This window comes from Gorilla gorilla, chromosome 9 (genome assembly GCF_029281585.2).
Source record: "Gorilla gorilla gorilla isolate KB3781 chromosome 9, NHGRI_mGorGor1-v2.1_pri, whole genome shotgun sequence".
In the NCBI taxonomy this organism is placed as follows: domain Eukaryota; kingdom Metazoa; phylum Chordata; class Mammalia; order Primates; family Hominidae; genus Gorilla; species Gorilla gorilla.
In genome coordinates this window covers 15,880,246-15,901,576 of record NC_073233.2, presented here as the reverse complement: position 1 = coordinate 15,901,576, position 21,331 = coordinate 15,880,246, and the positions used below count along the sequence as shown (strand labels likewise).

Here is a 21,331-nt window from a genome sequence, read left to right as displayed (position 1 = left end):
CCTCTCAATTTTGTGGTGACCTATAACTGCTCTAAAAAATCGTCTTTAAAAAATATTAGCTAACTGAATCCAGCAAAATACAAAAAGGTAAATACATCATAACCAAGTGATATATTAGCTTTTTTATATGTAAATTAAAACCACAATGATAGACCACTTAACATCCAGTAGAATGGCTAAAACTTTAAAACAACTCCAAATGTTGGTGATAATATGAAACAAACAGAACTCTTTTTTATTTTTTATTTTTTTGAGACACAGTCTCGCTGTCACTCAGGCTGGAGTGCAATGGTGCAATCTCAGCTCACTGCAACCTCCACCTACCGGGTTCAAGCAATTCTCCTGCCTCAGCCTCCTGAGTAGCTGGGACTAAAGGTGCACACCACACCATGCTAATTTTTTGTATTTTTAGTAGAGCCAGGGTTTCACCATGCTGGCCAGGCTGGTCTCGAACTCCTGACCTTGTGATACAGCTGCCTCAGCCTCCCAAATTCCTGGGATTACAGGTATGAGCCACTGTGCCTGGCCTCTTTTTTATTTTTTTTAGAAGACAGGGTTTTGCTCTGTCATCCAGGCTGTAGTACAATGAACATGGCTCACCAAAGCCTCAACCTCCTGGGCTAAGTGATCCTCCACTTCAGCTTCAAGAGTAGCTGGGACTACAGGCATATGCTGCCATGCTTTGCTAATTAAAAAAAAAAAAAATTGGACAGGCACAGTGGCTCAGCACTTTGGGAAGCCGAGGCGGGTGGATCACCTGAGGTCAGGAGTTGGAGACCAGCCTGACCAACATGGTGAAACCCCGTCCCTACTAAAAATACAAAAATTAGCTGGGCATGCTGGTGGGTGCCTGTAATCCTGCTACTCAGGAGGCTGAGGCAGGAGAATCACTTGAATCCGGAAGGCGGAAGTTGCAGTGAGCCGAGATTGGGCCACTGCACTACAGTCTGGGCGACAGAGGGAGACTCCGTTTAAAAAAAAAAAAAAAAAAAAAAAAAAAAATTGGTGGAAACAGTGTCTTGCTACATTGCCCAGGTTGGTTTTAAAATCCTGGGCTCAAGCAATCCTCCGACCTTGGCCTCCCAAAGTGCTGGGATTACAGGTGTGAGCCACTGCGCCCAGCCTATTTTTTAAAAACGTTTTAACCACAAGAAGCAGCACTGAACAAATGGAACTCTTAGACATTGCTAGTGGGAGTGTATGACGGCCCAGCCACTTTGGAGAATTGTTTGGTACTATCATAGAAAGGTAAATATGCCTCTATTCTATGACCCAGCAATTCCACAAATAGGTATTTATCCAAGACAAATGAGAGTATATGTCTACAAACATATTTTTACTGTCATCTTATTCATAATAGTCAAAAACTGGAAGCATTTCAAATGTTCACCAAGGGGAGAATATATCAACAAGTTGTGGTATATTCTTACAATAGAACACTGCTCAGCAATAAAAAAGAATGAACTGTTATTACATGCCAACAATGTGAATAAATATCCAAAATGTTAAGTAGAAAAACCCAGACACAAAAGAGTTCATACTGTGGTTCCATTTATGTAATGTTCAAGAATAGGCAAAACTAAGCTGGGTGCGGTGGCTCACGCCTGTAATCCTAGCACTTTGGGAGGCTGAGGCGGGCAGATCACTTGAGGTCAGGAGTTCGAGACCAGCATGGCCAACATGCTAAAACCCCATCTCTATTAAAAATACAAAAAAATTAGCCAGGCGCGGGAGGTTGCAGTGAGCTGAGAATGTGCCACTGCACTCCAGCCAGGGTGACAGAGTGAGGCTCTGTCTCAAAAAAAAAAAAAAAAAATAGGCAAAACTAATTCAATCACAACAGTTTTTGCCTAAGGAGAGTGAGTACTGACTATAAAGGAATCACAAGGTAACTTTCTAGAGTGATAGAAATGTTCTACATTTTGTTTAGGATGTTAGTTATATGGGTGCATATTTAACATAACTCATTGAATTGTAAATTTAAGATCTGTGCATTTCACTGTTATGTAAATTTTACCCAATTAAGAAAAAACCAGATTGCAAGCAAATATGAAAAACAGGTTTAACTTCACCAGTGGTCAAATGAAAATAAACAGAATTTAACTTTTGCTTGTTAATTCTGTAAATATTTAAAAAAGTCCTCAATGCAAGAGTACAGTGAAAAAGAAAGCTTTTAGATCCATAACATGATTATTAAACCTTTCTGAAAAATAATTTGGCAATATGTAACAAGCAGCTTAAAACAGCTTAAACCGTTAATACAAAAATTTGTTTCCTATGAAAATAACCAGAAGCTTTTTTTTTTTTTCTTTAAGACGGAGTCTCACTCTTTTTGCCCAGGCTGGAGTGCAGTGGTGCAATCTCGGCTAACTGCAACCTCTGCCTCCTGGGTTCAAGCGATTCTCCTGCCTCAGCCTCCTGAGTAGCTGTGATTACAGGCGCCCTGCCACCATGCCTGGCTAATGTTTTTGTATTTTTATTAGAGACGGGGTTTCACCATGTTTGGCCACGCTGGTCTTGAATTCCTGACCTCAGGTGATCCACCCGCCTCGGCCTCCCAAAGTGCTGGGATTACAGGCGTGAGCCACCGCACCCAGCCTGCATGTTCTTAATGACTAATGATGTTGAACATCTTTTCATGTGCTTATTGGCCATTTACATCATTTTACACTCCCACTAGCAGTATATGAATATTCTAGTTGCTCCGCATCTTTGCCAACATTTGGAGGTGGTGGTGGTGGTTGTTTCCTCACTAGTTTCTTAGGAGAAATCAACATTTGGTTTTGTTAGTCTTTGATTTTAGCCATCTTCTTGGGTTTGAAATGCTCTCTCATTGTCATGTTCATTTGCATTTCTTTGATGATAAAAGATGTGCACTTTTTGAGTTATGTATCTTTTGTGGGAGGTCTGTTCAATGAGCAACGGAATGATTTGTACATTTTAAAACACTTTTTTGGCTCATTTTTAATGGTTGTTCATCTTTTCATTGTTGATTTGTAGAAGCTTGTTGCACATTCTCAATACAGTCCGTTTTTAGACTTATATTCAATATAGTGTGTGTATATAGTGTGAATATCTTTTCCTCAGTCTGGTGGTTGTCTGATCTTTTTCTTAACAGTGTCTTTTGGTGAGCAGAATTAATTTTGATTAAGTCCAATTTATCAGTTTTTTTCTTTCATTGTTAGTACATTTTGAATACAGTCCATGTAATCTTTAAGGTTGCAGAAGTATTTGCCTCTCTTGTCTTCTAGAGGCTTTATGATTCTGAGTTTTGCATTTCAGGGTGTATGAGACCACCAACTTCATTCTTTTTTCAAGAGTGAGACTCAACATTGGCCTTTAGCACAGTACAAGAACAGTTTTTAAATATATTACATTATTTATTTTAAGGGAAATGAAAATTAAAACTATGAAAAATACATCAGATTGGCAAAAATTCAAAAGTTTGATACTATCATGGTGACTATGCTGAAGGAGAAGAGGCACTATCAAACCCTGCAGGTAAGAATGGAGACTGGCACAACCCTAGAAGGGAAGTTTGGCAACACTGATCACAATTACGAATACATGTATCTTTGCACCAGCAATCCTGCTCTAGGAATTTATCTAGCGTGTCTACTCACACATACATATGCAAAATCACATGTGCACAAGGTTATGTGTTGTTTGAAATAGCAAAAGACTTTAATTACGGCACATCCATACAGTGGAATACAACGCAGCTTAAAAAAAAAACAGAATGAGGAAGTTCTCTATATAATGAAATAGAAAGATTTTGAAGATGTTAAGTTTAAAAGACAACAACAAGATGCAGAACAGACTAGTTTACTATCATTAAAAAAAAAATGGAGGCTGGGCATGGTGGCTCATGCCTGTAATCCCAGCACTTTGGGAGGCCAAGGCCTGGGCAACATAGTGAGACCCTTTCTCTACAAAAAATAAAAATAAAAAATAAAAATTAGCCAGGCATGGTGGTGCACACCTGTAGTCTCAGCTACTCGGGAGGCTGAGGTGGGAGGATTGTTTGAGCCTGGGAGGTTGAGGCTGCAGTGAGCCATGATTGTGCTGCTGCACTCCAGCCTGTCTCAAAAACCAGAAGAGAGCTATTATGTTAGCTGTGGGCTAGTTAACAAAAAAGGTAGGGGGAGATGACTATTTACTTATTTGTATTTGTTTGTATATGCTTAATGACTGGAAGAATACACAAAAAACTGATAAAAGTTGATTATCTGTGGAGGCAAGAACAAGTTGATGAAGGCAGGGGTGGGATGAAGACTTTTCATTACATACCTGTATATATTTTTTGAGTTTTAAACCATATGAATATATGACATATTCAAAAAATTAAATAGTAAATTTTGCAAGTATTTCCTAAGTATCTGATAATGATGATAATAGGAATAGCTACCACTACTGAACACTTAATATATATGTGGGCTGAGTACCTTATATACATTATCTCATTCAATCCTTATATCAACCTTATGGGGTACATGCAACTAGCACCCTACTTTACATATGAGGAAAAACAGGCTCTGAGGGTTAAGTAGCTAAGAAGTTGCAAAATATTAGTCACTCCCAAGTTTGTGTGCTTAACTGTTGTACCACATTGCATATCTATGTAACAGTTTTGGTACTGATATATGTATTGATTGACGTAACAGAAAAAAGTAATTACCTGTTGCCCTTCTGTACCCTCAGCAGTAACCATAGCAACAGAGTGTGTTCCTGCTGAGGAGATGACTGCATCGTGGGCGGGGACTGTGATGGGCGTGCCATCCTGCGTTACCATTGTGATGGTGTTGCCAATGGCCTGCATGTCAGCTTGAGATATGTTGACCTGCAATACAGTGAATTTTACAAAGCAGTCAATGTTTCTTGTTATAGCTGACAATCTTCCATAAGGACTGGGACTAATCCTTGTATAAGTTTGCCCTGTGGATGTAAATAAGCCTTTTAGAATGAAATAAACTCATTCAGTCATCAGAAAAATCAATACAATATTTCTTTTAACAATTCTTATATTTTTATTTTTTTTTATTATTATTATTTTTGGAGACAAGGCCTCGCTCTGTTGCCCAGGCTGGAGTGCAGTGATGCAATCATAAATCACTGCAGTCTAAAACTCCTGGGTTCAAGTGATCCTCTAGCCTCATCCTAAGTAGCTGTGACTACAGGCATGACCCATTGCTCCCGACTAATTATTTGTAATTTTTTTTGTAGACATGGGGTCTCAACATGTTGCCCAGGCTGGTCTCAGACTCCTGACCTCAAGTGATCCTACCACTTCAGCCTCCCAAAAGTGCTGGGATTACAGGTGTGAGCCACTGTGCCCGGCAATACAGTATTTCTTTTCTTTTTCTTTTTTTTTTTTTTGAGACAGAGTCTCGCTCTGTTGCCCAGGCTGGAGTGCAGTGGCGCAATCTCTGCTTACTGAAAGCTCCGCCTCCCAGGTTCATGCCACTGTCCTGCCTCAGCCTCCCAAGTAGCTGGGACTATAGGCGCCCGCCACCACGCCCAGCTAATTTTTTTTTTGTAATTTTAGTAGAGACGAGGTTTCACCGTGTTAGACAAGCTGGTCTCGATCTCCTGACCTTGTGATCTGCCCATCTCGGCCTCCCAAAGTGCTGGGATTACAGGCGTGAGCCACCACACCCGGCAATACAGTATTTCTTAATTGCATTTCCTCCTCTCCACTCCTGTTGCTAATTTAGATCCTTATTTTTCTCCCATCTGAATTTCTACGAGAATCCAACTTCTCTCCAGGTATCCAGTCTAACCCTTCCCTAACCATCCTCTACGTTGACATCTTTCTAAAACAAAACAAAACAAAATCTTATTATGCTCTCTGCTGCTGAAATCCCCTGTGACTGCCCATCACCTATAGTTCAGACTTTTTTTTTTGAGGAGTTTCACTCTTGTTGCCCAGGCTGGAGTGCAATGGCATGATCTCGGCTCACCGCAACCTCTGCTTCCTGGATTCAAGCAATTCTCCTGCCTCAGCCTCCCGAGTAGCTGGGATTACAGGCATGCACCACCACACCCGGCTAATTTTGTATTTTTAGTAGAGATGGGGTTTCTCCATGTTGGTCAGGCTGGTCTCAAACTCCTGACCTCAGGTGATCCGCCTGCCTTGGCCTCTCAAAGTGCTGGGATTACAGGCATGGGCCACCATGCCCAGCCCAGACTTCTTACATAGCATTCCTGACCTTTCATGACCTGGCCCTTACCAGCTTCCCCAGGCTCATCTTCCACTGCTTTTAAACTAGCAACTGACACTCCAGCCACAACTAGTCATTTGCAGTCCCAGAAAATGTCATATTCTCTTGTATTTTTATGACTTTGCTCTTCCCTTCACTCTGGTGAGTTAATGAAAATCCTTCAAGACCCAACTGAACACCCATTCTCTTATTAGGATCTGCAAGATTACTTTAGGAAGAAAAATTTACTCTCTCCTCCAGGGTGCCACAGCACTTTCTGTATCTCTCAATTATATACACCTCATTATGAAAAATTATTCATTCTAAAAGGGTCTCTCTCCTACTAGACTGTGATACTGCCCTTCCTGTGATTCCAACACTAAGTCCACTGACCATAATGTCTGGCATGGGGTGGGTGCTCTATAAATGTCTATCATTTGACTGATGAAAGGAATGGAAATCTAATTCCTGAAGGAAATGAGAAGGTTAAGTGTAGAGAAAGTACAACATTGGGATGGGAAAGATAGTTGTTTTGGAATATATGAAGAAGGATAAGACTTATTCTGTATGGTCGGAGAGGAGCCATGAGAGGATGATACAGGGGTGGGTTCTGGTCTGATAAATAGTAGAATTATGGTGGCTTATGCCTGAAATCCCAGCGCTCTGGGAGGCTGACGCAGGAGGATCACCTGAGGCCAGGAGTTCAAGACCAGCCTGGATAACACAGTGAGCCCTCACCTCTGGAAAAAACATGTTTTTTTAATTAGCCAGGTGTGGTGGTACACGCCTGTAGTCCTTTGAGCTATGATTGTGCCACTGCACTCTGCCCTGGGCAACAGAGTGGGACCATCTCTAAAACCACACAAACGAACACTAGAATTATCCAACAATGGAACAGATTGCCTCTTTTTAAAATGTATTTATTTATTTATTTTGAGACAGAGTCTCACTCCAATGTCCAGGCCGGAGTGTAGTGGCACAATGTTGTCTTACCCTGCCTCCTGGGTGCAAGTGATCCTCCCGCCTCAGCCTACCTAGTAGGTGGAACTACACGAGAGCGCCACCACACCAGCTAATTTTTGTATTTTTAGTAGAGACGGGGTTTCACCACATTGGCCAGGCTGGTCTCAAACTCCTGATCTCAAGTGATCCACCCGCTCTGGCCTCTCAAAGTGCGTGATTATAGGCGTAAGCCTCCGCGCCTGGACCCAGATTGCCTAAGACAGAAATTGCCTAATCACTGGGGGTTTCTCAGTAGTGGCTATTTCAGACCTGCTATAGTGGGAATTTTTCCTGTATAGGGAACAGGGAGGTTATATAAAACAACCTCCAGAGGACCTCTGTATGTGATGATCTAATTCAAGAAAAAGTGTTAAGGCTGATGCAGAATTAAAACTTGGTTAATAATCTTGCATACCAGTCAGAGGACAAAGAGTATAGTGTGAAATTAGTGACGTCAAAGTGAGGAAGGAGATAAATGAGAAGGTGTAAGAGCTTTGTATTTTCTAATCCTGAGTATCAAAACAGGGCAGATTAATCATTAAACTCTGAGAGATGGGTAAGGAGAGTGTTCTCCATGAAAGAGGCAGACACAGAAGGGTAAAGAAGCACACTGTGCATATTTCCACCAGGTATTAAGACAGCCTTTGCTAGAGCTTAAAAATGGAATCAAGGTGGAATTATTTTAGGCTAGTGACATCTAGAAAATAATAACAAGTTTGGCTAACAGAGAACAACCATTACACTGTGCTTTTCCTGGGGGAAATCAAGATACCTATTCTACCGACTCTGTGAGGCTAGTTGAGTGAACTCTCATGATTCCTGATCTCTTAATGGTGCCATCATATGCTGATCACCTCAGCCAAATCTCTGTTTTCTCAATCTCACCTCCTGGATCCAATCAGCCACCAAATCCTATCCCTTTTCTGATCTGTGTTTCACATGGATCCAGTACTTTTGAAGCCCTCAGCCTCTCTGTGGCTGACCTTTATCATCTCACCTTTGAGCTACACCAAGAATACCATTTGGATTCTACAGTCACAAACCTTCTCTCTCTCCTAATCTCTCTGCACGTAGTCTCTGTAAGCAGACTACTGAAAAACCTCAGGGTTTCCAAACTTTGTGCCCTGATATTTCAAAGCTTTCCTCAATGGGGACCCAGCCTGCCTTTCAAGCCCAGGTTCACAGAAAGATTTAATTTGTTTGGCTTTTGGTGGATACTTACATGCTGAGTCCCATCTTGGGATATGAGTGTAACTTGTTGACTCAGTCCAGATTGGGTTACTGTGGCTACTTGTGTAGAAACAACGTCGTCCCCTTCTACACCTGTAACATACGTAATCTGGGACCCTTTAAGAACATCTTCACCTTGACCTGTTTAAAACAAATGAATCATTTATTTGACCAACCAACCAATTTGTTTAGAAAATAGGACATTTTAAATATTAAAGAGAAAATTACATAAATTAAAATGTACATGTATTATATTCTAAGTCACGAAAATGGCTTCCAGGACCTCCTTCCAATTCCTCCACCTCCACTTTTGCAAAGGCAAACTACATCAAAGCAGACCAAACAAAAAATCTTTCTGCATCAAATTTAAGTGTTCTGATTTTTAGGGACCTGTTTTATTCTCTTAGTTGGAGTAATTACTTGATACTGTATGTGTATTAGGGGCGGAGAGGGGAGGAACTGTACAGGAAGACTAGCAAATAACCCTTCAAATACAGCAATTATGCACTAAATTCTCGCATTCACTTAAGAGGCTGTGAGGCCAGGCGTGGTGGCTCATGCCTGTAATCCCAGGACTTTGGGAGGCTGAGGTGGGTGGATCACGAGGTCAGGAGATTGAGACCATCCTGGCTAACACAGTGAAACCCCGTCTCTGCTAAAAATACAAAAAATTAGCTGGTCATGGTGGCGGGTGCCTGTAGTCCCAGCTGCTCGGGAGGCTGAGGCAGGAGAATGGCATGAACCCGGGAGGCAGAGGTTGCAGTGAGCCGAGATCACGCCACTGCACTCCAGCCTGGGCGACAGAGCAAGACTCCGTCTCAAAAAAAAAAAAAAAAAAAAAAAAGCTGTTAAAGGCCAGGCACAGTGGCTCACACCTGTAAACCCGGTACTTTGGGAAGCCAAGGTGGGCAGATTACCTGAGGTTGGGAGTCCGCGACCAGTCTGACCAACATGGAGAAACCACATCTCTATTAAAAATACAAAACCAAGGCCAGGTACGGTGGCTCACACCTGTAATCCCAGCACTTTGGGAGGCCAAGGCAGGCGGATCATGAGGTCAGGAGATCGAGACTATCCTGGCTAACATGGTGAAACCCATTTCTACTAAAAATACAAAAAAAAAATAGCCAGGCATGGTAGCAGGCGCCTGTAGTCCCAGCTACTCAGGGGGCTGAGGCAGGAGAATGGTGTGAACCTAGGAGGTGGAGCTTGCAGTGAGCCAAGATCGCACCACTGCACTCCAGCCTGGGCGACAGAGCGAGACTCTGTCTCAAAAACAAAAACAAACAAACAAACAAAAATACAAAATTAGCCAGGCCTGGTGGAGCATGCCTGTAATACCAGCTACTCGGGAGGCTGAGGCAGGAGAATCACTTGAACCCGGGAGGCAGGGCTTGTGGTGAGCCGAGATGGCACCATTGCACTCCAGCCTGGGCAACAAGGGTGAAACTCCGTCTCAAAAAAAAAAAAAAAAGAAGCTGTTAAAAGTGGTTAAGACTCAAAAAAAAAAAAAAAAAAAAAGAAGCTGTTAAAAGTGGTTAAGACTATTTTCATTTTCATAAACATTAACCACAAAGCCAGAATGGTTTGCAAACACACCCACTGATACTAAACTTGGTCTTTAGCACAACTGATTGATTGCAAACCATCAGTACACAATGACCTCACTGTGTAAAGACAATGTATGGCATATTATCTGAGGTATGGTTAATAATTTAGTGACATAAAAGGAACCTCCATCACTTCTTTATTTCATAAAGAACCAGTAAGTAAACAGCAATTTCAACAATCCATTACTACTATAATTGTCAACCAGGAAGATTCCTGGTCCCTCTCGTCTTTCATCACTTTCTACCTCCCATGAAGTCAGGAAGAGAGCAAAAAAAAATGTTTCCCCCTCAAAGGACATAATATGCTAATCTAAGAGTACTTCTCAAGTCAGTGGTTAATCCATGCACTCATATGGCTACAGTCATCAACGTGTAATTTCCATGACAGACATTACTTCATTCCTTTTTGTTCTGTTCCACAGCTATTTATATACCATTATTCCAACAGGTTACAAAACCCAGTGGATCATGTGAGAGAAAACAGAAATCCATCCCTATTCTTGGAAAAACAATCTTAGTTTAGTTTTGTTTTTAAATAAAATGTATATTATTATATTATAGACTATTTTCTAGAATATAGGAACTTCCGGGCTGGGCGCGGTGGCTCACGCCTGTAATCCCAGCACTTTGGGAGGCCGAGGTGGGCGGATCACGAGGTCAGGAGATCAAGACCATGCTGGCTAACAAGGTGAAACCCCGTCTCTATTAAAAATACAAAAAATTAGCCAGGCATGGTGGCGGGCGCCTGTAGTCCCAGCTACTCGGGAGGCTGAGGCAGGAGAATGGAATGAACCCGGGAGGTGAAGCTTGCAGTGAGCCGAGATCACACCACTGCACTCCAGCCTGGGCAACAGAGCGAGACTCCATCTCAAAAAAAAAAAAAAAGAATATAGGAACTTCTGATAACCTGAAATATCAACATTTAAGGAAGAGACTTGAGGAAGCTTAGAAAAAGAGTCTTGCAAACTTAAGTCTGATATCATTAAAGCCTGCTTTCTAACTGAAAAGACTCAGCAGTTGTTGTAGGATCTTCTTATTTACTTCCTTTCTCTTAGCAATTGTCAAACATACGGTACATTATTATTAACTGTAGTCACATGCTGTGCAGATCTCCAGAACTTATTCCTCCTAACTGAAACTGTACTCTTTGACCAGTATCTCCCCAATTGATATAATATTTAACCATGCACACTTACAGTGTTCTGGCTAGAAAATAATCACCATGAAGACTGATGGAATTGCTATTAACCTACCACCACCTAACAAATACCTGAAAAGACAAATCAGGACTACAAGGAATCATCTGAGCAGATGACCTGTTCTTTCCCTTATTCTCCAACAAACTTTTTCCACCTAAATGTTTTTCAATGCTTCAATGTAAGTTGTTAAAAATGAAAAAAGATGTCTTCTCTTAATTTTCAAATTTACTTCATTTAGGAGGTACTCAATGAAACTGTAAGACAACTTGCTTTGTTTTGTGTTTTGGAAAAATCTACTTCCTTTTACCTACTTACCTATGCTTATTTACCTGAAATAATTCAATGTAATTCTCTAAAATATTTTTCCAAGGGTTTACTGAAACAAATAATTTTGTCTCTTACAATAACATACTTAATAGCACCTGAATCAATGAAGAGTTATTTGGGAGTACTTCTTTAGTGTTACGATTAAGACCAACATCCTTAATGGACCCAAACAGTCTGGCTGCCCCTGCCTCGCTCTCCAGCCTTGTTTCATACCACCTTCCCAGGAAGAACTGCCCTACTGGCCAGGCTTCATTCAGTATCTCCAACTTACTTTGGTCTCTCCAGCCTCCTGGCTTTCTGCATGTGCCATTCTCTCTATTTGGAACATTCTCTTGCCTTTGCTTCCTGCTTCACTTCCCAGCAACCTCTGCTTCTTCACCCAGTTAACCCCTATTCAACCTCTGTATCTCTCCAAAAATCCCTTCCTTGACCTCCCAAACTAACATTCCCTTCTATACATCCCAGAGCACCACAGACTTTTCTTCAATAGCACTTACTGCAGCTGTAAATTATGTTTATGTGATTATACGAATGACACCTTATGATTTCAGAAAATGCTATGAATCATAAATTATGTTCATAACTGTTGATTCTCAAACTCAGAAACAAAATATAGTAGACAAAACTCTCACCTGGGGGCGGCTCAAAGAAGGCTTCCTGCTCCTCCTCGATGGGCTCAGTGTCGTTGTGGGCTGTCCGTTTGTGCATGGCCAGCGTGGAGATCTGCTTGTATGTCTTCCCACAGTGGTTACAGTTGTAAGGTTTGGAATGAGTGTGGACAACATGATGTTTGTACAAACTGGAATATTCTGTAAACCTTTTGTCACACCCAGGAACTGTACAAACATATGGCTTTTCTCCTAAAGAGCAACACCAAAAAAAAGTTCAACTTTTACATATGTAGGCAAAATCATTCCATACTTCCCCCCCAGGGGGTAAAATACCTCTAAAAATAAAGAATTGCCAAATCCCTCCTCATCCCACCATGAGGCAGCACACAAGAAAAGATTCCCTAACTATGGTTTTGACTTGACTCAAAAGCTAGTATGATCCTTAGTGCTGTCTCCATGCATCAACACCAGGTTCTCCTTAATCTCAAGGAATGAGAAAAGGATGGAGATGTTGCCCAGTTTAACTCTAACTTTAATGAAACTGTAATTTGTTTTCCGTAATTAGATAATCTAGATACTGTTAGTTATACTCTATTAATAATAAATGCTATTATCGTAACTTATGCAGCTTCCTAAGAATTTTATAAAGATAATAGAAAAGGATTTTCTTTAAAAGTCTATTAAACCTAGTTAGATATGTCAATACATCTAAAAGGACAAACATGTTTCATTTAACTTAACCTGACTTCTTATATCCAATCAAAAGCTACTGAGTATTCACTAATAGCAAGCAGGCAATACATTGAAAAGTAAATACTTTAATTTTTGTCCCATGAAACAGCCTGAGAACACTATAGGCAGTACATATATTTTTAGAACTTTTTACTACAGAAAATTTCAAATATACACAAAAGTATAGAGAAACAGTACCCCATGTACCAATCATCCAGCTTCAACTATCAATTCATGACCAATATTGTTTCATATATTTACTACCCATTTCCCCCTTCTTCCCGACCAGGATTATTCTGAAACAGTTGCAGGTAACATTCTTTTTCTTTCAGACTGTATACCTAAAAGATGGGTCCCAGTTTAAAAAATATGTAAACAAAATTAATAATAATTACTTAATATCACAAAATATCTAGACAGTGCTAACATGTGGTGGTGTAGGGACCCAAAACTGAAAGCAAACTGGAACAAATTAACCTAATTGTTTAAATGAATACTTTTAACTACACTGAAGGGGCTGGGGTGGGGGAACAAATAAATTAATTAAAGTAGCTCATTTACACAGTATTTGACTTATGCCCTCAGTCTTGGGCTCAGTGGTGAGAGTGAGGGGAAGAATTGCAAACAAATATTCAGCTCATTTGTAGTAGGCTTGTTTACCGTAGCGGTATGGGTGAAGGGATTCTGAAACTATTTTAGATGGAATAAAAGACTGAGCAAATGAGTAAATATTTCAAATGCTGCTGGAAGGGCTCCAGCTGTGGAAAAAGGAGAATACAAATATGGAATGGGGGAAGAAAAACAAAAAGAACCCTGTGGTGAAATGGAATTGGAGGTATTGGTGTGAACTCAGATTTTTAAAATGTACATATCAAAGTGTGTATACATATGCATGTTCTGGTTTATTCTCATTCGACACATTCCTTGGGTAACTGCACCTTTCGCAGTGGTTCTAAACACAGTAAACCCACCCAAAAATAAGATACCACACTAATGTACCGTAACATAAGTCTTACACATAAAGTAATTGGCGATTGCTTCCTGTCCTCTGCCCAGTTCCCATTCCCAAAGCAGGCAGGTTAATGTTCTTATTTTGGTGGATGGTTGCTGAGATGTGGTGAGGGCAAGAGAAAGGGCAGCCAATTTCAACTTGGAAAAATCAGCCCAATTGATATTTAGGCTAGAGCAGAAACTGCCACTAGGTGGCACCAAACCACAGCCAAGAGGCAAATGGATTTGGATTGCGCTTTTGAGCTTCCTTACTGGCTAGTTACATAGCCTCACCTGGGTCATCTGACGAGCCTTGCAAAGAAAAAAAAAGAAAAAAGGACTGCATTTCACAGGTCTGAATCTTTACTCTACTGGATATTGTGACCAGTTATTGTAGCAGTTACCTGATCATTAGCCAATCTTTTCTTCCAGCCCAGACCCACCTCTTAGGTCAGACCAACATTTATAACTGCATACTCTCACTACTTCAATTATTCTCAAACAGTCTACTAAAAGACCTGGGGAGCTTTTAACACACCCTGATGCCTGGGCCTCACCCCAGTACAATTATGTCAGAATCTTTGCAGACAGGATCTGGGCAATCAGTCTATTTTAAAAAGATACATCCAATATGCAGACTCATTTGAGAGCACTGCTCTACCTAAATGTTCCAAAGACATCAGTATGGCCAAACTTAATGTAGGCACCTCTCTTATTGAATGCTAATTTGCCCATAAAATGTGTTGAATGGCTAGCTTTCAGATAATTAGTCTGTATTCCATTGCTTTTTTCTTTTCTTTTTGAGACGGAGTCTCGCTCTGTCACCCATGCTGGAGTGCAATGGTGTGATCTCGACTCACTGCAACCTCCACCTCCTGGATTCAAGTGATTATCCTGCCTCAGCCTCCTGAGTAGCTGGGATTACAGGCAGCTGCCACCACACCCAGCTAACTTTTGTATTTTTTGGTAGAGAAGTGGTTTCGCCATGTTGGCCAGGCTGGTTTTGAACTCCTGACCTCAAGTGATCCACCCACCTTGGCTTCCCAAAGTGCTGGGATTACAGGCATGAGCTACTACTGCATCAAGCTCTATCTATATTCCATTAATTTAAATGGGAAAAATAATGTTTTCCCAGCCCATCCAAAAAGCCCCAGCCATTTTCTCCAAACATTACAAAAAGGCACTTAAGCACATATATTTTAATAAGAAGCACTTAAAAGATGAATTGTCTTTTCCTTTTTTTTTTTTTTTGATACGGAGTCTCACTCAGTCGCCCAGGCTGGAGTGCAGTGGCATGATCTTGACTCACTACAACCTCCACCTCCCAGGTTCAAGCAACTCTCCTGCCTCAGTGTCCCAAGTAGCTGGGATTACAGGTGCCCACCACCAGGCCTAATTTTTGTATTTTCTGGTAGAGACAGGGTTTCACCATGTTGGCCAGGCTGGTCACGAAACCCTGACCTCAAGTGATCTGCTCGCCTTGACCTCCCCCAAGTGCTGGGATTACAGGTGTGAGCCACCACACCTGGCCATAATTATTTAACAGTAAGTGAACTCATTCGTAGGTACATGTTTATGTATAGCACACAAAAATTGCATATCAGGGCTGGGTGTGGTGGCTCACCTGAGGTCAGCAGTTCAAGATCAGCTGGGCCAACATGGTGAAACCCTGTCTCTACTAAAAATACAAAAATTAGCTCAGCGTGGTGACATGAGCCTGTAATCCCAGCTACTCGGGAGGTTGAGGCAGGAGAATCACTTGAACCCAGGAGGCAGAGGTCGCAGTGAGCTGAGGTCACGACACTGCACTCCAGCCTGAGCGACAGAGCGAGACTCCATCTCAAAAAAAAAAAAGTCTTTTGGCCAGGCATGGTGGCTCACGCCTGTAATCCTAGCACTTTCGGAGGCCAAGGTGGGTGGATCACAACATCAGGAGATGGAGACCATCCTGGCCAACATGGTGAAACCCTGTCTCTACTAAAAATACAAAAATTAGCTGGGCGTGGTGGTATGCGCCTGTAGTCCCAGCTACTCAGGAGGCTGAGGCAGGAGAATCACTTGAACCCAGGAGGCGGAGGTTGCAGTGAGCCTAGATCGTGCCATTGCACTCCAGCCTGGGTGACAGGGCGTGACTCCATCTTAAAAAAAAAAAAGAGGCTGGGCGTGGTGGCTCACACCTGTAATCCCAGCACTTTGGGAGGCCAAGGCGGGTGGATCACAAGGTCAAGAGATTGAGACTGTCCTGGCCAACATGGTGAAACCCTGTCTCCATTAGAAGTATAAAAATTAGCTGGGCGTGGTGGTGGGTGCCTGTAGTCCCAGCTACTCAGGAGGCTGAGGCAGGAGAATCGCTTGAACCCGGGAGGCGGGGGTTGCAGTGAGCTGAGATCACGCCATTGCACTCCAGCCTGGGTGACAGAGCGAGACACTGTCTCAAAAAAAAAGAAAAAAGGAAAAAAGTCTTTTAATTTTGAATTAACACAAGTTTACTCTTACTACCAGTAATAAAACAATATATTAAAATTTTTCTTATAAAACTAATGCATATCCTGCCTTACGCTCACATTTGCCTTTCCATTCTCACCCACAAAAAATACATCCACAAAATGGAGCATTAAAATTAAAAGCTTCTATACTGCAAATATCATCAAGAGAATAAAAAAACCAGCCACAGAATGGAAGAAAATATCTGTAACTCATATATCTAATAAAAGACTTGGATTCAAGTCTCTTGAATTAAAGTTATACAACTCAGTAATAAAGACACAACCCAATTTTAAAAATGGGCAAAGGATTTGAATAGACATTTCTCCAAAGAAGATATACACATGGCTAATAAATACATAAAAAGATGCTTTGGCCAGGTGTGGTGGCTCACACCTGTAATCCCAGCACTTTGGGAGGCTGAGGTGGGAGGATCACAAGGTCAGGAGTTTGAGACTAGCCTGGCCAACATGGTGAAACCCTATCTCTATCAAAAATACAAAAATTAGCTCGGTGTGGTGGCAGGTGTCTGTAATCCCAGCTACTTGTGGGGGCTGAGGCAGAAGAATTGCTTGAACCTGGGAGGTGGAGGCTGCAGCAGGCCAAGATTGCGCCACTGCACTCCAGCCTGAATGACACAGCAAGACTCCGTCTCAAAAAAAAAAAAAAAAAAAAAAGGCCAGGCGTGGTGGCTCATGCCTGTGATCCCACCACTTTGGGAGGCCAAGGCAGGTGAATCACCTGAAGTCAGAAGTTTGAGACTGGCCTGGCCAACATGGTGAAACTCTGTCTCTACTAAAAATACAAAAATTAGCTGGGTGTGGTGGCACACACCTGTAGTCCCAGCTACTCAGGAGGCTGAAACAAGATCAATCAATCACTTGAACCCGGCAGGCGGAGGCTGCAGTCAGCTGAGATCACACCACTACACTCCAGCCTGGGTGAGACAGAGTGTGACTCCGTCTCAAAAAAAAAAAAGCTTCACATCATTAGCCATCAGAAAAATGCAAATCAGAAGTCGGAATGAGATACCAATTCACACCTACTAAGATGGCTATAATAAAAAAAGACAGATAATAACAACTGTTAGCTGGGATAATAACAACTGTTAGCTGGGATAATAACAACTGTTAGCTGGGATGTGGAGAAACTGGAATCCTCATCCATTGCTGATTAAGACTGTAAAATGGTGCAGCCACTTGGGAGAACAGTTTGGAAGTTCCTGAAAGTCCACTCCTAAGTACACATCCAAGAGAAATTAAAACATGTCCACATAAAAACTTGTACATGAATGCTCATTGCATATAAGGAATACATATGACATATGTAATCTATTATTATTCTTAATAGCCAGAAGTGAAAACAACTGGTGAATAAACAAAATGTAGTATATCCATATAATGAAATACTATTCAGTTACTGAAAAAGGAAAGAATTTAAAAGTTGCTACAACATGGCTGAACTTCAAAAACATTATGCAGGCTAGGAGCGGTGGCTCATGTCTGTAATCCCAGCACTTTGGGAGGCCGAGGCAGGTGGATCACGAGGTCAGGAGATCGAGACCATCCTGGCTAACACGATGAAACCCCGTCTCTACTAAAACATACAAAAAATTAGCCAGGCATGGTGGCAGGCGCCTGTAGTCCCAGCTACTTGGGAGGCTGAGGCAGGAGAATGGTGTGAACCCAGGAGGCAGAGCTTGCAGTGAGCCGAGATCGTGCCACTGCACTCCATTATGCAAAGAGAACGAAGTCAGACAAAAACCCCCCACATACTGCATGATTTCATTTGTATGAAAATATCCAGAATGGGCAAACCCATAGAAGAGAAAGTAGATTCGTGACTGCTTACACCTGGGGGGCGGGGTGGGGAAAGGACTGCTTCTGAGTATGGAATTTCTTTCAGGGGAAATGAAAATATTCTAAAATTGAATTGTGGTGATGGTTGCACAACCTTGTGAAAATACTAAAAAACACTGAAACACATACTTTTTTTTTTTTTGAGATGGAGTCTCGCTCTTGCTCAGGCTGGAGTGCAGTGGTGCGATCTCAACTCACTGCAAGCTCTGCCTCCCGGGTTCATGCTGTTCTCCTGCCTCAGCCTCCGGAGTAGCTGGGACTACAGGCACCCGCCACCATGCCCGGCTAATTTTTTTGTATTTTTAGTAGACATGGGGTTTCACCATGTTAGCCAAGGATGGTCTCGATATCCTGACCTCGTGATCCGCTCACCTCGGCCTCCCAAAGTGCTGGGATTACAGGCGTAAGCCACCACGCCCGGCCCATACACTTTAAATGGATGAATTGTATAGTATGTGAATTATATTTCAATAAAGCAGTTTACCAAAAAAAAAAAAAAAAAAAAGAATATGGCCAGGCGCGGTGGCTCACACCTGGATTCCCAGCACTTTGGGAGGCCGAGGCGGGCAGATCACCTGAGGTTGGGAGTTTGAGACTAGCCTGACCAACATGGATAAACCCCGTCTCTACTAAAAATACAAAATTAACGGGGCATGGTGGCACATGCCTGTAATCCCAGTTACTAGGGAGGCTGAGGCGGGAGAATCGCTTGAACCTGGGAGGCGGAGGTTGCAGTGAGCCGAGATCGCGCCATTGCACTCCAGCCTGGGCAACAAGAGCGAAACTCCATCTCAAAAAAAAAAAAAAAAAAAAGAATATATCCATAGACCACCCCTCCCCCTCACAAGCTTCACAAAGTCCAGTTTAAGAAGTACCTTAACTTTGACAGCACAACACACAAGGCCTCTGGCTACCTCTCAGAACTCACCTTGTACAAATCTTCTACATATACTTAATGCTCCTGTCATATGGAACCACTGAGTATCATGCTTTTTCATACCTTTGTGCCTTTCCCCATGACATTTCCCCTGCCAGGAATACCCTTCTCTCTTATGTGGCAAACTTCAGGATTGAGTCTGTATGCCGAATTTCTCCCAGAAAGCCTTCCCAAAATGCTTCTCCCATTCCTGCAGAAGTGACTGCTCCCCTCTCTGCTCCCACAGCATCTTGTCCATATAATGGGAGACACTGCAGCAACTGTATGTCTACTATCTCTTCCCAAGTAGCCTGCCCTTGACAATGTCTTATCTCTCTTTCTATGTTTGATGCCTGGCAGGAGATACTCAATAACTGTTTGTTGAATAAATGAATGTATGACTGTTAAGGTGAAACTTTTTCAAGTTGCTTAATCTCTTTCCACCATGCCAAGTGATAGAAATGAGGGAAGAGATTAGTTGGAAATGGTTTCTGGAAAAGGCAGGAGTTAAACTGAGCCTTGAAAAATAAAAGACCAAAAGATCAGAGATTGTTACCTGTGTGTATCCTCACATGGTTTTTATAATTTGTTGCACTGGCAAATGCCCTCCCACATCCTGGCTCTGTGCAGTAATAAGGTCTTTCTCCTGTGTGTGTCCTAACGTGCACTTTTCTGATATTTGATGTTGTAAAGGACCGACCACAGCCTTCGAAGGGACACTTAAAGGGCCTTTCTCCTGCAAACATAAAGGGTAATACATTAAATGGTGCAAAAATATATAGAAGATTAAAATGTCTTATCCTTCAATCCTGCCTAGGATTATGCTCAAGACTCTAGCCTTCTTGTGCTGAGCTTCCCTTTCAGGCATTTTTTTGGGGGGGTTGGGGAAACAGCATCTTCCACTCCAAACTTAAATCTACATAAGAAACTGGGAATGGTATTCAAAACTAATCACTGATTACATAGCTCTCCAAGATGGAATCATCCAGGTAGGCAAAAAATGAGCTGACAAAAGCAGAGAGAAAAACATAAGAAATATAAAAGAAAAGTACAGTCAGGAACATGAATTAAATTGGAACAAACCCAGAATTCCCTAAAAGCTTGTATCCTACTTGATTTATTCTACAATATCTTGCAGGAAAATGATTTTTGCTTTTTAAAAATATGGTGTTTTGACCAGCCTGGCCAACATGGTGAAACCCTTTCTCTATTAAAAATACAAAAAATTAGCTGGGCGTGGTGCCGGGCGCCTGTAATCCCAGCTACTCGAGAGGCTGAGGCGGGAGAATCGCTTGAACTCAAGAGGCGGAGGTTGCAGAGAGCCGAGATTGCACCATTGCACTCCAGCCTCGACGACAGAGCGAGACTCCATCTCAAGAGAAAAAAAAATGGTGTTTTAACTAATGTTCAGCAAGATAATGCCTAATATTAACTGTGTCGGGAAATAGTAGGTGTTCAATACATACTTGTGTTATTGAACCAAAAAAAAAAAAAGAAAATCTAGTGCCTAGCAAGTATGTCAAAAACACCTGCTGGACATACTACTACTACCCTCGTAATCTAAGCTTATAAAAAGTCTGGCCAGGCACAGTAGCACATGCCTGTAATCCCAGCACTTTGAGAGGCTAAGGCAGGCGGATCACTTGAGCTCAGGAGTTCCAGACCAGCCTGGGCAACACGGCGAAACCCCGTCTCTACAAAAAAAATACAAAAAATTAGCTGGGTGTAGTGGTGCACACTGGTAAGTCCCAGCTACTCGGGAGGGTGAGATGGGGGGATCACATGAGCACGGGAAGTCAAGGCTGTAGTGAGCTGTGACTGTGCCACCGCACACCAGCCTGGGCACCGAAGTGAGACACTGTCTCAAAAAAAAAAAAATCTGCTTTACCAATTATGTTTCTTTCCTTCATATTTGCTTTATACAATCTTGGAATACGAAAGGCCTTTAAACTGTCAAGCAAGAAGTAGCCTTTGCTTTTGATTCTCATGTACCCTTTTCTAGGATGAGCTCAAATTAGGCAAACAATTTCTGGGGAAGGGGAAAAAAATCTCTCTTTATGCAGACAGATACAGATATTTATCTATATATAGTAAGTTTGTTAAATTTTTTAAGAGATGAGTCTCACTATGTTGCTCAGGCTGGAATGCAGTGGCTCTTCACAGGCACGATG

The 21,331-nt window shown here is 42.0% G+C and overlaps 1 protein-coding gene across 7 annotated transcripts in view; it reads right to left on the bottom strand.

Annotated features, from left to right (window-relative positions):
• The window catches only part of ZNF143 (zinc finger protein 143), a 63,089-nt gene that overhangs the window by 7,496 nt on the left and 34,262 nt on the right, over positions 1–21,331 (bottom strand). For all 7 annotated transcript variants that reach the window (XM_055355421.2, XM_055355422.2, XM_031007699.2 and 4 more), the window contains 4 exons: positions 19,717–19,896; positions 12,201–12,428; positions 8,425–8,573; positions 4,679–4,840 (listed from right to left, as the gene is read on the bottom strand). In XM_055355421.2, the coding sequence (XP_055211396.2) occupies positions 4,679–4,840; positions 8,425–8,573; positions 12,201–12,428; positions 19,717–19,896 (719 nt within the window). The remainder of the gene's footprint in view (positions 1–4,678; positions 4,841–8,424; positions 8,574–12,200; positions 12,429–19,716; positions 19,897–21,331) is intronic.